Source organism: Cavenderia fasciculata (assembly GCF_000203815.1).
Source record: "Cavenderia fasciculata unplaced genomic scaffold Scf_ET2XIPL01CNAVH-3, whole genome shotgun sequence".
NCBI classification, from domain to species: Eukaryota; Evosea; class Eumycetozoa; order Acytosteliales; family Cavenderiaceae; genus Cavenderia; species Cavenderia fasciculata.
In genome coordinates, this window is record NW_004457723.1 from 1,729,271 (window position 1) to 1,747,581 (window position 18,311).

The window sequence follows — 18,311 nt, forward strand, 5'->3', positions numbered from 1 at the left end:
GCAATAGTATCACTGCCTGTAGACCATACGCACCCTTGAAAGATGGAATCAATCTGTGGGTATTTGAGCCTGAAAACCCAATGTACATCGAGAGTGCATTTCCTTTCACATACAACCACTATCCCACCACCGATGCGGCACAGATGGAGTTGTTTGCAGCTAGTATGATGGAACTTTATCCCGGAACAAGGGTCATCATTCTGTGCTTCACTGGACTGCCATCTCCAATGCCAGACAACCTCACTCGCGCCTTTTCTATACTAGGATCGACCAACATCAATAGAGTCGGAACCAATAGAAACTATTGTATGATTGGTATCAAGGGTGGTATTGCTGCAGAGTCGTTTGGAGATGACACAGTCACTCCTGGCGCAATCAAAGCTGAAATGACACGCCTGGTATTCGATCGGCAATTGACAAATTCTTTGGCCACCTCTCTAAAAATTGAATACTCCTCTAATGGTACACCATCGATCATCAATACAAACGTTCGCCTCTTATCGTTAACCTTTCAAGCGCTCAATCTGTTGGTCTTTAAGGAATACGGGACTGATCTAAAATCTTACAAGTACGACAGCCAAGAAGACGCTGACAATCTTCTTTCTCGTCTAACGGGCCTCAAGTATGGTACAAAGTTTGCACTGTTTACTGCCAGTGATGGATTCAACAACAAGTTTAGATTCAATGACCAAACAATTGGATTTTTGCGAGACAAGTGTGGCAGTGCAAACATTGAATCGTTTCAAACAAGTACAACCGATTACATTTGGTATATGGTGTCTAAAGTTGGTGCGCCATATTCTTTTAGTGAATACGCAACATCTGGTGAATGTAGTTTCTTGTATACCCAAACAAAAGATACCTCTTTGAAAAGACAAAAAGAGACCAACGACTCACCAATCGAGACTGATATTTCAGTCTATTCAAATGCATTGACTGGATCATCCCGCATCGTCGTCAATGGAATTGTCCAAATACCAACAAGCAATCGTGGGTTCATAATGTGCGCAATCAATGAAGTCACTGGTCAAGTATATTATACTAGAGGTTACGACATATCAGTTTGCGATCCTAGCCAGAGCGCTGTGGACAATATGATTAGAGATATCCTCGATCTTTCTATTGGAACCTTTGTCGCCATCACTCTTGCCCAACCAAACATTGGTGCCTTTTCATTTGATGGATTAACTGAAGAATTAAAATTTGCTCTCGAAACGGTTGGTGCATCACGTCTCAATGAAATCACCAGTCTCTCGAAATCCTATTCCCTTATTGGTAGAAAGGGATCACGTGCAGGGTCTGCTTTCGATAAACTGGCAACATCTCCATCTCAACTCTTTTCAAGTTTTGTACCAACACAAGTAAAGTCATTCATTGATATTGAAGTCACTTCCAATGCTGTAAGTACTAGTTTCTATAATTTATAGAAACAATCAATAGTGATCACTAATAATATTCATTCTTATTTTTAGTTTTATTCAAACAATCATCAAGACTATGGATATTCTAGTTTTAAAATCAATGGAGTCTATATCACGGAATACGAAGAAAATAACTCGATCGGTCTCAATGTGATGATTATCAACCCTATCAATGGAATCATTCAAGAGTTGTGCAACTTTAACACTCAAGATAACAGCGATCATGCAATTGCCTTTGCCCAAAAGCTGTCAACATTACCTATTGGTACTATTGTGGCTGTCTCTGCTGTTGGAGGTGCTTCTAAAAGAATTACCGGTGCCATTGGTGCCATCGAAAAGTTCCTTGGAAGTAAACTGATCAAAGATTTTGTGCTCCCAGAGCCGTATTGCTTGATTGCAACTGTGAATGACAGTTTGACACCTGCCAACCAACAAATAATCGGTGAATGTGTGGCAGGAAATGACCAAGAGGTCAGCAAATCTTCTTGTTCAACAAGATTCCCACTAAAATCATTATTCAGCAATCGCTCATCTGGTGTCAATATGTGTGTCAGATCCAAAGGTAAATCAAACGACGCAAGTTGCCAAATAATAATCAATGGAGTTGATGCATCACCTCTTGGCTATTCACAAGGACTCAATGCTATCTTTGTAAAGAGCTCTGACTTATCCAAAACAATCAAGCTTTACAACACAACTGCAAGTTGGGAACAATTCTTGTTGGATGTTCAATCACTCGACGATGGAACGTTTGTTTTGGTGGCTGTCAAAAAAAGTATGCCAGCCAGCAGCACAACATTGGCCAAGAAAATGGTATTCACTCTTATTGGCGCATCCAAGTTCATCGTTGTTCCAGATGACGGATCCTACTCTGTAATAGGTATTAAAGGAATGGCTGCAGGATCCGCTCTTGAAGAGTTTTCAAACGGAGATTCTCAAGTTTGTGTTGCATCATGGGAACCCACCACCTCCTCAGCTACAACTACTACTGCAACTAATATTAATAATGGTAAAACACATCAAACTGTATTTTCTGTTCAATTGTTTGATCAATACAATCATAAGTGTTCACCAATCCCTATATTAGACAAAACATTTGCAAGTGGAAACATTTATACAAACGAACCAGCATCCAACTGGAACGGTGATAGAGAATCGAAAAGAGGAAGGGTGGTAAAGGCATTATTAATTGGACTTGAATACAAAAAAGGAGCTACCCCACCATTGGACAACTCAAGCATCGATATCAATGACCATGCTGCTGCTCTTTCCAATTGTGGCTATGTCCTCAAGGAAAACATTCATGTTTTAACAGAGAACCTCACACAAGTAACAAACAATGGTACCGCTGTTTGTGGGCCTAGTGCCAATTGCATCAAGGATGAAATAAGCAATTGGATGGCTCCCAACTTGATTCAATGTGACTCTCTCTATGTTGCCATTATTGGAAGATGTTTCAAAAAGTCAATATTTGGTGGAAACGATCCTCAGTCTGGTCTTGTATCCCTCGATCACACCTTGACCTATTCTGATTATTCGCTGACTTGGAGCACTTTCCTCGACCTCTTTAACAGTGTACCATATGGTGTCAATATTACCTTTGTGTTGGACTGTAACAACAGCCAAGACTTTTTGACTACTCTTGCAGGCAAATCATTCTACCAGAATACCATTGTCTATTTATCATCTGAACCTGGGAAAGTTGTGCCATTGGTTACCATTGGCAACTCGATTGGAATCATTCCCCAGTTCACCAAAATTCTGAAATTGGGTGGCTGTAAATCAACCCCTCTATCTTACAGTTCAATCATCACTCAACTTAAACAACAACAAGCCAAAGAATATAAATCAGTTCCATACATGTGGATCTATGGAAATTCAGAAGGAACTTTTTCGTTCCTCACCCGAGCCTCATCATCAAAGGTTACTATATACCAATATCATGCTTCTGTTGCAGGATCCAACAAGTTTAGATACTTTTACTCAAGATTCAATAATGTAGGAGGTGAATGGATATTAGATGGGCCTGTTTGGATAGCATTAGCACCAGATACTAGTGATGGATTTCCTATATACCAATACTCGATCCTTACTCGTCCAGTAACCAATAGTAGTGTAGAAACATACAACTACGACTATTGCCTAGACAGTACTCACTCCAGTGATCCTATAACTGGATACAAGTGGTACCCAATGGGTTCGGTTTGGAGAGCGTATCCGAAAAGATCTTCTGGTCTTCAACCTGTCTATCGCTATTATTTCGATCAAGTGACCAGAAGATACATGTATTCCACAAATGAAAATATTGGACTAGGTTGGACACTCGATGGCATTGCATTCTACGCTTACAGCCTTTAAAGAGAAGAGAAGATAGAACATCAACAACAAGTGTCATATAATTGACCCGAATCCCTAGAAAAGGAATAGTTAAAAAAAATAATAAATATTTACGAGTCGTGCCATCAAAAGTCACAGTAGTTGGTGAAGAAGAAGTATAGTCGTCGTTTTAAATGTAATACAATGAATGAATGAGATATCTTTGCTTTGTGGTAAGCATAACATATCATAGTATAGTATAGTATAGTATACTCATCTCCATTTAAAACCAATTAGAAATTTTGTTGTTGGTTGTTAACTATAGTGTGTGACACATTTATGAAAAGAAATGAAATGAATGTACTCATTCTTCAATGTACATTATAGATTCCCCTTTCTATATATCTTTTTTCTCTCTCTCCTCTCTATTAAATTATAGAAGTAGTATCTAAAAAGAGTCAGATCTTGTAGTTATCTGTAGTGCAATAGTGAAAATTAAACGAACGAAAATGAGTGCAAGAGTCAAGTGACTTGTCATGAATGAATGCAATCATTTCTTTTATCATTTGATTAGATATATATTAGATACGACGACGACGATGATGATCACTAGAACAACAGCATCTTCATATAGAGCTCTCTTTAGAGGTGTATCTAGCAGTAGCAGTGGTGTATTTAATAGTACAAGATCAATCACATATAATTACAACAATAACAATAACAATAACAATAATAGCAACAATGATAGCAACAAATATAAATCAATCAATCAATTATTTGAAAGTAATCAAGGTAGAAATGAATTTGTTGGTCTATGTCAACAAGTAGCCAACTATACAGTGATGAGACAAAAGGTCGGTCGTACAATGAAACCAAACATCTATATTCAATCACCAGGTCAAATATTCGAACCAAACCTTCCAGTACCTCTAACAAAGATACTCGTCACACCATCATCATGGATCGATACTATCAGATTCTACTATAGAACCTATGGATCTATCGGTGTTATCAAATCTAAATTAAAGGCATTGACTCAAGATCAATTTGCTGTAAAATCGTATGTATCTCTGGCAGAGAGTTGTATTGTATATATAATCACAAACTAATCACATCATTTGTTCCAATCTATCCAGATTCGTTGAACAAGCCAAAGAGATCTTTATCAATTTAAACAAAGCTATTGCAAATAGTGATACTGATGAAGTTAAAGAATTAGCTACCATTCATTATTATTCTGTAACCTATCATTCATCAAGATTTATCAATCATATCACTCACTGTATTATTAATCTTTGTTTCCTCCTCCTCCTTTCTTTTCTTTTCTAGATTCTAGCCAAAAATACACAATTTGACAAGGTTGATGGAAAGAAAAATAATGTAAAGAGTGAATGGACATGTGAATTGGATAAGCCAAAGATGTTATGGATTAGAGCTGGTCAAATCAGAACTACTGCCGCTGGAGGTATGGAATATTTTGGTCAAATTTGTGTAGAATTCTCTGGTAAACAAGTATGAAATTATAATATTATAAATATATTTAGATACATGTTTGTTTGTTTTTATTAATACATTCCCTTTTCTTTTCTTTTCTTTTCTTTTGACAGAGTTTAACTAGAACTGATACTAAAAAGAATATAATTATTTCTCAAGTAAAGGATGCTGAATTCAAGGATGTTTATGTCTTTGAACGTTGTCTTAGTAGTTTACCATCATCATGGAGAGTTTGTCAAACTGTTGATACTCAACAACAATAAATAAATAAATAATAACTAATGAGTCAATTCAACAAATTATTATTATTATTTTATTATTATTTATATATCTCTTTATTTATTATTATTCTAATATTTATCTATATTTATTTGTACTATTGATTTTGTTCGTACTTGAAAGCACCAATGCTCAGTCTGTCTGGCCATACCAATTCATCGTTTCGACACCCATCGTGTTGCCACAAGTCATCAAGTATGACAACCATAATTTTAACTACCACCTTCAAATCCATGAGCATATCCTTCTCTAAATTCGGGTGTCTCCGAAGTAAAGTAATTTAAAGTGCGTGTGCTACTATTCATGAATAGGCCTGAGATAGATATCCTGTGCTCCAAACGATGTTAATAGATCCTTGTGACCCCAAATAGGTTTCTTTGTTCCTCCATTTGCAGGATTCAGTCCTTGTTTGTTGATGATAGTGAATAGGAAACATTTACTATCGCCATAGAATGTATTTGTTGAATTCCAAGATTGACTAATATATCCTCCAAATACATTTCCATCAGCCGATTTAATCAATGTAACTGTTTCACCTTGATCGTCACACTGGTTATGGAAAATAGTTGAATCAAAATTATTAAATTAAAGAGATGATTGATTGTAATATATTGTGTGTTTGTGTTTGTGTTTGTGTATCGATAAACAAACCTTGTGAATCATTTTATAGGAACGATAAGAACCAATCCAATCTGTAATCATTGCAATACATGGGAAATCAATTAGATTTGAAGGAGATTTACATAGTCTATAGAAAGCCATTTCTCTCATAATCTCTTTTTTGTATGTTGATGGGAATATACTATCGTCACCATCACGTAAATAGTTTAAATAGTATATATCTAAAATGTGTTCCATCTCTAAAGATACCATGATAATATATAAAATGGTTATATATATTAGTAATGATGAATTCATTTTGTTCATTCATTCCCCTTACCTATCAATAAAGAATGAATTATTTGGTTGACCATTTGCTGATACGTTTTGAATGTCACCAGTCAAGATCATCTTCCAAATCTCTAACATGTTCTTTATAACTTGTTTCAACCTCTTGAAAGATTGAACTAAGTTCTTTAATTTTAAATTTCTCTTGTTCAAATAAATTATTACTATTATTCATTATTTGTTCAAACAAAAAAGGGAAAGAGAAATAAGTATAATTGCATAAATGACTTGTTTAAACTCACACTCTCAATCACAAAATCCATTTATTAATTAAATTTTAGTTTCCAAAATATAAAATAACAAAGTAAATATCAAACCATTATATATTTATGTACATGTAAAGAAAAGGGTATTTATTTAAATGTTAAAAAAAAAGGTGAAAAGGTATTGTTAAAAGAGGTTTTAAGGACTCTTTTGGGGTTACATTAATAATATCCTTTCGGTGTGAATGTGTTCTGGAGTGATGGGTTGGGTTGAGTCGGGTTGGTTGATTGGTTGATAAAGTCGGGGTGGGGGAAAAAGAAGGGGATGATTTAAACAAAGAGTAGTAAATGTTTACTAGTATGTTTAAGCTTCGAGGGCAGTGAAGGCAACTTCCTCAAGACCGTAGACACTGTAACCAAAGCTAAAGGTTTGACCTGGGAAGAGGACCTTGTTGTAGCTGAGCTTGTAGGTGTTTGGCTCAGAGGCAGCAGAGATACCCCATGGAGCACCCTTGAAGACGACGGATGGAGAGATGACGATGGGTGGATCAACGATGGTAGAGTTGGATGGGTTAGAGATGATGGCGTTCCATTGGGTGACGACCTTGTCTCCTCCTTCAACCCAGACGGTGGTTCTGGTTTGAGTGAACTTGAGTGGTGAAACCTTGGCTGGATCTTGACAGGCACACTTGGGGGCAATGTAGTAGATGGAGGTTGGACGGTTGCAGTAGGTACCGAACCAAGCGTCACCTTCAGCCTTTACAACACCACCGATAGCAACTGGGGCTTCAATACCGAGACCATAGGCACGGGAGAAGATGTAGCTGGAGTCAATTGGGATGTTGGACATACAGATCTTGCAGTAGAGGTCAGAGTTGTAGGTAGACCAGACGACAGTCTTGAATCTGGACCAGAGGATGGCAGAGGCACACATGGAACATGGCTCACCAGTGGTGTAGATAGAGTAGTTGGTGTACATTGAGATACCGTGGATTTCAGTGCAGTTTTGGATGGCAACGATTTCACCATGAGCAATCATGTTTGGCTTACCAGTGTTGATACCAATGCAAGCGAGGGTGCCATTTGGGAAGTAGATAGAGGAAACAAACTTCTTGTTGTTGACACGAGCAATGTCAATAATGTGACGCATTCTGGATTCGTGAACAGCGAGTTCATCAGCTGGGAGATCTGCTGGAGTTAAGACCTTTGACTAAGAGAAAAGGAATTGATAGAAATTTCATATATTTTGATTAATAACTTGAACTATTGATTTGTTTGATTATTTCTTTTCATGTCTTCTTGTTGATATTTACATCTGAACGAACTTCATAGTTGGCCTTGGTGGCAGAGGCACATTGACCATAGTCAACAGTCTCGGGGTTGTATGGGTCCTTGCAAGCGAGAACACCAGCCAAAAGGACGGATAAAATTACAAATAATAATGATAATGAAAATCTCATTGTTGTTTAGTTTTTCTTAAAGATAATCTATAGATATATAGAAAAAGAATAATAAGTAGGCAAGGAAGAGAAAACAAACAAAAGATGATTGTTTTGAAAAGGAAAAAAAAAGAAAAAGGAGAAGTGTAAGTAAGCAAGATATTCATGTGGTAGGAAGGAAAGGACATCCTTTTGATTGGACGCACGCAGAGACACCTCTAGAGATTCAAGGGAGATTGAGAGAATGGTTGATCAAAGTCGTGGTGACGACCCGTCTGATTTTTTGCATCTCCATTCCCCTCTTTAGAGTGGTGACGTGACGGCATGTTGTCTTTGTCTTTTGTTTGTTTGTGGGCTTATACATACACTGATGGATTCTTTGAAAATTAATTTTGATCGGTAGGTTGGATATGAACGGGTAGGTTTGTGGGGATTGATAGATAGATGATACTTTGAGTTGAAACGTAGTCGACTTACAAAGTACAGATAATGGTAATACAGGTAGGTGGTACAATAGAGTAATAATGTGATTTGAGGAACTGTTGCAAAGCTGTTTATAAAGGTATCTGGCAAGCAGGAGAACAGCGGAATGAGAAATAGAAAATAATTAAAAATATCACAATTAGTTGTTAAACACAGGGACAAAGAGAGAAGAGGGAGGGCGATACATCGTGTGGTGGGGGATACCAAGGTTTGTGAAATGGATTCATACTAACGGTGTAGAACCAAGTTTTAGGTATACATGTGGTTTATAAAGGTAGACTAGGGGCGTATAAGAGCAGGTAGCCCCCATTCATCAAGACATTTAATGCATCAAACCTGCCTTGGTCGAGAGCTAATCTTAGCAATGGTGATGGTGTGTGTTCTAGACTTAGGGCTTCTCCCCAGCTCAGTGGTTGGCAGCACCATTCTCAGAACGCGTGACATATCGACAGAGAAGGAGCTGATTGAGAGATTGCAATTGAAAGATTTTTCATTTTCCACAAGACCAATGCCCACCCCAACACCTCTGGGTACCATCCAACACATTAAAGAAGTTTAAAAAAAGTTTCGATCAAAAACAGATATTTTTTGTGTTTTGTCGTTTTCTGATCAGAAAAATTTCGAGTCTGCCAAAGTAACGGTGTTGTTGATTTTTGACCAGTATGATCTTTTGATCTGTTTAATCATTGGTTGGAGGCGGGGGGGATGATAACGCGCAATCACCCCATCAATTATGTCGTTTTCCTTTACTTTAAGAGCAGAGTTTCATGGTTTGTTTCCCCTTTTACGTAATTCGTCGATATTGGTTGTTTTTGTTGTTCTTCTTTAAACCTAGTTTTTAGTTGGTATCAGACCTTGATCTCCTTTCTCTTTCAAGTCGACAGCTAAGCTGATGTTGTGTTGTTGATGATCGATAAACCCACATTTGTAAAAGAAAGGAATTTTGTTAATGTATTGTGCGCACATTCCTCTCAGTATCTCCGAATTTTCGAAAATCGATCTCGAATCGAGGTTTGCATATGACGATCGACTTGTGTGCATGGGTGACGTTAGGTATGATCAAAGGTCGTCTATTAAACGTCTATAACCGCAGCGCATAATCATTTGGCGATTTCAACCTTTAAACTTGAGATCTTGTTTGTCGATCGATTGATTGGTCTCTGAGACCACTGCAAGAGAGTGCAAAGATGTAGCCCCAATAATTTGGTTCATGGAAGAGTATTAAAAAAACTATTATATCATAAATAGATCACAAGCAATCCCTAAAGAACAAAGAGAGCAAGCAAGGTGACACCTTTCATTGACCATGTTTGTACAAGTAGTTAAACTAGTTGGCGATCTCCCTTCTTCTTCTTCTTTCTTAGATATATCTGTGTGAAGAACCATTCGATATTCTGTAGACAACCGCCGTTCCATTTAGAAAATGGTGGGTTAAACCCTCCGCAGCACCGCATCATCATCGTGAGCATCAAATCGAACATTCTCTTTAATAACAAAGAGGATAAAGAAGATAAATGTTTTAAATTGAATAGACAAGATATTCTGTATATTCTGACAACATGATTATCCTACCTCATATCTGAAAGAGTGACTATGAATTCATCATCTTTGCAAACGCTTGTCGAACAATTTTTTTCGAACTTGTTTGTGTGTGCAGCCCATTGATGATGTCATTGAACGATTTCGTATGTATAATAATAATGTGAACAATCGAAGAGTAAAAGAAGTAGATAGAAAAATGTGTATACAAGTACTTGAACAAACAATAACATAAAACATATAACATAAAACAATAATATATATTTGTATTGCACACCAGATAATGACGAAAACTTTTTATTCGCAAGTTCGTGAGAGGTTTTCGAGGTCACCCTGAATCGATTGCCCACCCCAATGTTGCACTTTAATATCTTTTATTTTTTTTCTCTCTTTTTTTGAGAAGAAGCTTAAAGCTAAGGTTTGTCCACGACATCATCCGTCCGTCTAAAGGTCATTGTCACACACAATCGTATAGATATTCCCTCAAGACTAGTCAATCATTCAATTATTATTATTATTATTCTATTATTTGATTGACCCCAACCCAGCTACACTATAGAGATTACATAAATAAACGTACAGTATATTTATAATTAAACAAATACAGTCATCTGTTACATCCACCTTTCTTCTCTCTCTCTCTACTCTTTCTCTCTTCGTCTTTATTGTTATTAATAATAATAAGAACAAACAACACCAAAGTAACAGTATTATAGTACCCCCCCCCCCCCCCCCCATAAAAGATGGAATTCAGACAACCCCTTCCTCCCACTTCCCTTTCTCTTTCAGTCATCACACACATCATAATGTGATTGACTCAATTTATTAATAGTTTAGAATAGAGATAGATAGATAGAAAGAGATAAAACTATTATAATTTGTACAAATGTCTAGACAAAAGAGGAATAATAATAATAGGAATAATAATAATAATAATCGTCGACATTTAAACATTAATAATATTGAAGATGATGAAACAGATTATTCTGATACAGCTTATTTATCTACACCAGGATTCTCTATAGGTAGTAATATATTAGATAGTCCAGATCTCAACGACATTGTTTCTATAGGAGGAACACATTCACCACTATTATTATCAATGGGTCTCAAAGGCAATACCAACCATAACGGGGCTTCATTTGAAGTAGACCCACAAGATGACGGCAAGATTATCTTTTTAGGGGAAACTCATACAGCTGAAGGATACGGCAACTACAAACCTACCACTAATCTTGGTTATATCTTTTGGTTGTTTTGGGTATGCTTTGCTTTAGCAGGTGTACAATTTATTTGTATGTATCAAATAGGACAAACAAACAATCATGATTTATATTTATATTTATACTTATTATATTTATATTTATTATTATTATTAGATTCAATTCAATTTGCATTGGGAACACCATTATTTAATCAAAAGTTTAAAATGACACCTTCGACCATTACCATTATTCAATCTACTGTTGGACCAATTGCAGGTTTTCTCATTCAACCAATTGTTGGTGTCTATTCTGATAATTCAACCAGTCGATTTGGTCGTCGTAGACCATACATCTTTGCAGGTGCTCTTGCATCGGTCGTTGGTATGTTGGCTATTGCCTTTTCGCCAGATATTGGTAAGGCGTTGGGTGACAACATCAGTGGGTTGACACCACACGACTATAGAGCCGGTATTGCATTTGCAGTGATTGGCTTTTTGATTATGAACGTTGCCATCAACATGATGCAAGGTCCATGTAGATCACTCATCTCTGATTTACTTGAACCCGAGAAACAACACATTGGCAATTCAATGGTCATGGGTGTCATGGGTTTCTCTAGTATCATTGCCAATATCATTGGTGCTCAACTATCAACCTATCCCAACTCTTATAGAAATCTTTTCCTCATTGGTACTGGTTTCACTGCCGCTTCTGTCATTCCAACTTTACTTGTTGCTAAAGAAAGACCTCAATCTCCATCAAGTATGTAAAAAAGAAAGAAAGAGAGAGACAGAGAGAGATAGTAGAGTTGAGTATATTATACACAACCATACATATATTAACCGCACTGTACATTTATTTAATTAATTTAATTTTAGGTGTTGAAAAGATTAAATCACCAATTCAAGTATTTGCAAAGATTGGAAAGGCATTTGTTTCAATGACTAAACCAATGATTATTATCTTTTTTGTATTCTTTGTATCATGGTTTGGTTTCAGTCCATACATGGTTTCCGTATGTATCAATCACTCAACAGTCAAGTCATCACCAAATAATATTAATATTAATTGTATTTTTTGTATTTATTTTTTAAAAGAATACAAATTTCTTTGGATCAAATGTTGCATCTGGAGATGATTATAATCAAGGATTGAAACTTGGATTTTACGCAACAGCAGCATTTTCTGCAACCCAATTCTTGTTTTCCTTCTTTTTACCACCATTGATCAAGCTTCTTGGTGTCAAGTTGATCTATTCTTTGACACAGGCAGTTGCAGGTGTTGCTTTGGTATTGTATGCCAAATTTGATTATCCAAGTATTCCAGTTGCCATTGTTCTCACGTCGGTGGTTGGTGTCAACTTTGCAACCTTTAACTCTATCCCCTACACACTCATGCTCGAGCATACACCAAAGAACGATGCCGGTCTCTATATGGGTGTACTCAACTGCGCAGCTGTCATTTCACAAACCATTTCCATCTATACTAGTGGTCTTGTTGAAGAGTGGAAGCACCAAAACTCTGCTTGGGCCATTGCCTATGGTGGTCTATTCTCACTTGCTGGTGTATTTTTAGTTTGGATTCTTCCAGTCGATCACAAAAAACAAGATGAATTGGATATTCAAAGTGAAAACAAACCATTGTTACGAGATGATCAAATTTAAAGAAAAGAAAGACATCTAATTATTATTTATTTACAAACAACACAACAAACATCCCTCCTCCTCCCATCCTCTCTTTTATGGATTCCTCATATCCGTTCCCTTTTTTTCCAAGCTCAAAAAAGTATTAACAAACCAAATTACACATATAAAAAACAATTTTAATGTTTATTACCCATATATATTATACATACATAAATACATTTCAAAGAGATATATATATTACAATTGGATTGACTGATTCAAGTAATGTTGAATAAACGATCAGATTTACGTACTTTAAAAAACGAACGTCAAATTTATTTTTGATTTTTTTTCTTTTTTCTTTTTTGATGGGGATGATCATTGATTGTGTCATTGCGTGAAATAGAGAGAGAGAGACAGAGAGTAGAGTAGTAGCGAAAAGAAAGAGATATATAGAGGAGAGAGGATGAATAGATTAGTACGTAGTGGATTGGTGTCGGCTAGTCGCGGTCCTACTTTGCAGACTATGGTTAGCAAGAGTTCAGTATGGTATCCTTCCATGTCACACACTAGCAATGTCATTGTCAGCACTATTGACAATAACAACAATAATAATAGTAACAATAGTAATAGTAATATGTTATATAGACAGTTATATAGTGGTGGATCAGTACAGGTACGTTACAACTTTTGGAATGATTTGGTGATCAATTTCAAGCAGATTGTTGACGAGAACCCAGAATACAAAAAGTCGATAGAAGACTTTAGAAAGACATTCCTTTGGTGGCGAAAGCCACAACCTACCGAAGAGGAATTGAAAAAGCAACAAGAAGACGAAGAAGCTGCAGCTCAAGCAGCTCAAGCAGCTCAACATGAACAACATCAAGCACAGCAACAACAACAACAAGAATCACCAGAAGGTGCTACAGAGGGAGACCAAAAGGAAAAGGTATATGGGAGCAAGGAAGAAGAGTTGCGTGACAAGTATAAAGAGTATTACAAGGATTATGACAAACGAAAAGACGAGGCTGATCGAATCAACAAGTTTAGAGGTGGTAATATGAATGCAGAACAGACTGCTCAATTGGTCAACGCATACAAAGAGACGATGGGAACACGTCCACCATACCCTCCTCGCAGTCGTAGAGATTATCGTGGATGTCAAGATCTCAGAGAATTGGCAGTCAGCCATGAAATGCTCCCATTACCATCACGTGTACCCTTTACACTCGAAACGTATCAACTCGATCCCGGTTACATCGCTGATCGCGAAGCTGATAGTTTCCCAGAGACCATTCAAATGCTCAAAGAATTGGAACAGAAATTATTGGCAGAAGGTGTCGAGTTGCCAGAGATTGATTGGGATTCAATTGACTCTTATGAACAATTGGAATTGCTACCATCAGAGTTGGCAGATACTTTTGACAAACCAATCGATTACGAACCCAACAATGTACCAGCCCTCTATGTAAGATCGGCCGCCAGATTTTATGATAGTCTTTGGGAACGTCAACTAGACTTTATCCACCGTATCTTTGAAAAGATTCCAGCCTTTGGTGGAAACTATATCTATTTCATAATGGGTCGTATCTCTGGTACCATCGCAGGTTTTGTTGGTGGTTATACTAGTTCTCCTGCTCTCACAAAATTCTATTTTGATTATCGTGATTTAATCATGCCTGGTTTTGAATTTAATAAATTCCTTCCTGTATGTATAAATGAAAGAAAGAAAGAAAAAGATATAAACGAATAATAATACTAATTATTAATTATATTATATCATTTAGATTGCAAAATCAAAATTTATTCCAGAGTTTTTGGAATTATATTTTGCAAATGATGTTGATGGATTAGAAGATTTTTGTGGTGAAACACTTCATAAAATGTTATCAGGTATCATTGCAGCAAATGAAGCTGGTCATAAAGTATTTGATGGTAAAATTGTTAAAATTGATACTTTAGATGTAAGGAAAAGGAAAAAAGAAAAATAGAAAAAAAAAGATATATATTAACAATATTTATTTATTTATTTAATTATAGTTTATGGGTATTAATGAAAGCGAAAATAGAGAGGAAACATATTTTTCATTTTTGGTAGTTGTTCATCATACCTATTGTATAAGAGATTATCAATTTGAAATTGTTGAAGGTGGAGATCACGAAATTATTAAAACTCAAATGATCGTACATATGTCGGTTGATACCGATTTGAATGAATTTGGTTGGTGTGTATCCAAGTTGGATGTTCATGTAAGTACTTACAATTTAAAATATTAAACAAACAAAAGTAATCGTGTATATATTAATCCAATTTATTTAAAAATATTTTTATTTGTAAATATGTAGCCATCAGAATCTATTTATCTTTAAAAATAATAAATCAAAAATAATAATACTAAAAAAAAATACATTTATTTATTTATTTATTTATTTGTTTGTTTGTTTTTGTATTAATCACAGAGAGAGACAAGTATTCATCTAAATTTCATTGGAAATTGCGTTGGGTATCAAGCAATTTAATTTAAGCAATTGTGGTGTCTTTTGGTTTTTTTTTTGATTTAAGATGTTCCCTTTTCAAATCTTTGATACATTTAGCTTTGATATATGTATATCTAATGGATACTACTACAGCAACAACTTCTACACCAATATATGAAGATAATACAAAGAATAATAATGAATCAATAACAGCATCAACATCAGAGTCTTCTTCATCTACTGCTGTCCCTGCAGCAGCAACACCAACATCTCCACCTCCACCACCACTACCACCAAGACAAGATGACTTTCTTTTATCAGATTATACACATGTTGACCCATGGAGAGTCCCTCAAGACCCTAAAACACATTTTAAAGCTGTCTTTATACCTTACAAACAAGAAGTAGATGTATTTCAAATTTATCTACCAAGAGATACTTCTGATTCTGATGCAGAGTATGTTACTACTTACTTATTACTATTACTACTCATATTTATATTAACAAACATTCTCTATTCTTTTTCTTTTCTCTCTTCCCTTTAGAGTCAAGAAAATGATGAAAGCAACGGCCATTTCAAAGAGATATCTAGCAAAGAAAGATGAATCTTGTTTGGTGATACAAGACTTTACTGTGAAACCATCGGACCCAGTAGCTGTACATAATCACAGAGCAAATGTTATTCTTTGTTCTAAAAAGGAACTCTATGGAAATGTTGTTCTTACATATCGTATACTTGATTCCGATAGAGTTTGGGCTGTTTGTCAAGACATGACAATGGAGATGTACGAAAAACTTGTTAAATATGTTGGTACTCCTCTATTTGATTTCAAAAACAATTACAAGAAACTTGTCAATTATGTTGAAGCTATTTGTGTACCAACAGATTTTAAATATCCAAGTGAAGATGAAGTATGTAAATCAATCATGATTGAACAAACAAAAAAAACCAAGACTAATCTCTTTCTCTTTCTCTCTTTCTTTTCCTTTTCTTTTCTAAGACATGGGTATCAGATAAATTACCACATTCAATATTAAATGAATATTATGCAACTATTGGTAGAGGAACATTCCAACCTGTCAAACATGAATATGCAAATGGTGGACCATTTGCTTGTTTTTATAGTGTTGTCGATGGTGATAGTAAAAAGACATTTGCATCAAAACCATTCAAACAATTAAAGGCTGCTCAGAGTAACCTTGCACTCAAACTATTACACTATTATCTTGGTATGCAAAACCTAAAGTTGCATGGTATCCCCTTTACAGATACCGATACTAGTTATGAAGAATTTGTAGAGTACCAAGAACAATTCACAAAAGAACAAGAGGAAAAAGCATTGGCCAAAGCAAACAAAATGGAAGTAGATCAAGTTGTCATTTCTAAAACATCAGATCCAAAAATGCAAATTGAATCTCAACTAAATGCTCAACATCAACTACATCAACAACAACAAAATTTGGATAATAGTACATCTACCTCTACTACTTCTACTACTGAATCATCAGAAACCAAATATATAATGGTATTTGATAAATTTAAAATACCAGAGGATAGTGTTATTATGACTCTTGGTGAAGATAGAGTGACAAAGTTTATTATTAAACAGGGAAAGGGAGAATATCCAACATTTGGTACAAAGATTATTGCAAAGTATCAAACCTTTTTGGCAGATGGTACACCAATCGATGACAAGATTAGACAAGAGACGTTTGATATTGGAATGACATCGTGTATTAGAGGAATGGAGTTTGCAATGTTTAATATGAAACAAGGTGAAAAGGGGTTACTCAAAGTCGAACCAGAGTATGGGTATGGTAAGCTAGGTGCCATGCCATTGGTCCCACCCAATTCAACACTCGTCATTTACATTGAAATTCTCAACATCCAACACAAGACAACACCGGCACAACAAGAGATTGATAGTTTAACACCACAAGAAAAGTTAGTGGCAGTTGAAAAGTGTAGAGCCGAAGGTAAACATTCATTCGAGAGAAAGTGTTATGGAAAGTGTATCAAGATCTACAAGAATGCACTCAAATATTTGGATCCTACCAACCTTGGTACAGTTACTCAAGAGGAATGGACAAAGGTGTTGACCTATGGAACATCAATGTGTGTCAACTTGGCAATGTCCTATGCCTCTATGGGTATTTGGGAGAGATGTAGAGCTTATTGTACTATGGGTATCACCAACTTTGAAGATGAGGTATCCAAACCTTATTATTGGCGTGCTAAAGCAAACATCCATCTCGAACAATATGTCTATGCCTTTGAAGACATTGAAACTGCTATTGGACTACTAGAAGAAACCGATATTGAAACCAAAGAACGTTTCAACAAGTATCGTGATTACATCAAAAAACATCTGGATCAAGAAAACACAAAAGAAAGAAAGACCTTTGAAAAAGTATTTAATACCTTGGCAGATGAACCAGATTTCATCCCAAAACCAACATTTAATAGTCTCTATGATGACGACAATGAACTAGAGGAACAAGATGATGATAATATTGAAATGGATATGGATACTTTAAATTCAATCATTCAAAATAATAATGATGAATAAATAAATGAATCATGATTTGTAAATTTACCCAATCTTAGGATTTAAAATATTAAGATAGGAAAGTTAAAAGGTTTGATTTAAATCAAATTTTTACGTCTCTCTCAAAAAAAAACAAAATTAATTAATAATCCAGACTTTGTATCATTTTTTTAAGGCTCACTTCCCCTTTATATACATACTCTGTGTGTTATTGTTGAACGATAAGTTAACAGAAACAAAAGTATGTATATTATGTATTTAGAGATAAACAAATACATATTTAAATTTATTAATTTTTAAAAATATCTTTTTTTTTTTGTTTTTCTATCTTT

The 18,311-nt window shown here is 35.5% G+C and overlaps 7 protein-coding genes across 7 annotated transcripts; 5 read left to right on the forward strand and 2 right to left on the reverse strand.

Moving 5' to 3' along the window:
- Positions 1-308: 308 nt before the first annotated feature.
- Positions 309-3,779, forward strand: DFA_07512 (uncharacterized protein; the record flags this gene model as incomplete). The annotated part of the gene is made up of 2 exons (XM_004367314.1): positions 309-1,400; positions 1,473-3,779. The coding sequence occupies 2 exons, from the start codon at positions 309-311 to the stop codon at positions 3,777-3,779; spliced, it is 3,399 nt and encodes a 1,132-aa protein (XP_004367371.1).
- Positions 3,780-4,091: 312 nt separating this feature from the next.
- On the forward strand, positions 4,092-5,494 carry DFA_07513 (uncharacterized protein; the record flags this gene model as incomplete). Its single annotated transcript, XM_004367315.1, has 5 exons — positions 4,092-4,113; positions 4,323-4,797; positions 4,874-4,976; positions 5,067-5,249; positions 5,345-5,494. The coding sequence occupies 5 exons, from the start codon at positions 4,092-4,094 to the stop codon at positions 5,492-5,494; spliced, it is 933 nt and encodes a 310-aa protein (XP_004367372.1).
- Positions 5,495-5,807: 313 nt separating this feature from the next.
- DFA_07514 (uncharacterized protein) lies at positions 5,808-6,383 on the reverse strand (the record flags this gene model as incomplete). Its single annotated transcript, XM_004367316.1, has 2 exons — positions 5,808-6,059; positions 6,162-6,383. 2 exons carry the CDS (start codon positions 6,381-6,383, stop codon positions 5,808-5,810), a joined length of 474 nt encoding a protein of 157 aa, XP_004367373.1.
- A 642-nt stretch (positions 6,384-7,025) lies between these two features.
- DFA_07515 (uncharacterized protein) lies at positions 7,026-8,121 on the reverse strand (the record flags this gene model as incomplete). The annotated part of the gene is made up of 2 exons (XM_004367317.1): positions 7,026-7,871; positions 7,975-8,121. 2 exons carry the CDS (start codon positions 8,119-8,121, stop codon positions 7,026-7,028), a joined length of 993 nt encoding a protein of 330 aa, XP_004367374.1.
- A 2,887-nt stretch (positions 8,122-11,008) lies between these two features.
- DFA_07516 (uncharacterized protein) lies at positions 11,009-12,991 on the forward strand (the record flags this gene model as incomplete). Its single annotated transcript, XM_004367318.1, has 4 exons — positions 11,009-11,417; positions 11,502-12,089; positions 12,206-12,342; positions 12,425-12,991. The coding sequence occupies 4 exons, from the start codon at positions 11,009-11,011 to the stop codon at positions 12,989-12,991; spliced, it is 1,701 nt and encodes a 566-aa protein (XP_004367375.1).
- Positions 12,992-13,418: 427 nt separating this feature from the next.
- DFA_07517 (uncharacterized protein) lies at positions 13,419-15,322 on the forward strand (the record flags this gene model as incomplete). The annotated part of the gene is made up of 5 exons (XM_004367319.1): positions 13,419-13,628; positions 13,674-14,660; positions 14,740-14,916; positions 14,993-15,202; positions 15,299-15,322. 5 exons carry the CDS (start codon positions 13,419-13,421, stop codon positions 15,320-15,322), a joined length of 1,608 nt encoding a protein of 535 aa, XP_004367376.1.
- Positions 15,323-15,567: 245 nt separating this feature from the next.
- Positions 15,568-18,000, forward strand: DFA_07518 (uncharacterized protein; the record flags this gene model as incomplete). Its single annotated transcript, XM_004367320.1, has 3 exons — positions 15,568-15,887; positions 15,976-16,342; positions 16,432-18,000. 3 exons carry the CDS (start codon positions 15,568-15,570, stop codon positions 17,998-18,000), a joined length of 2,256 nt encoding a protein of 751 aa, XP_004367377.1.
- Between the last annotated feature and the right edge of the window lie 311 nt (positions 18,001-18,311).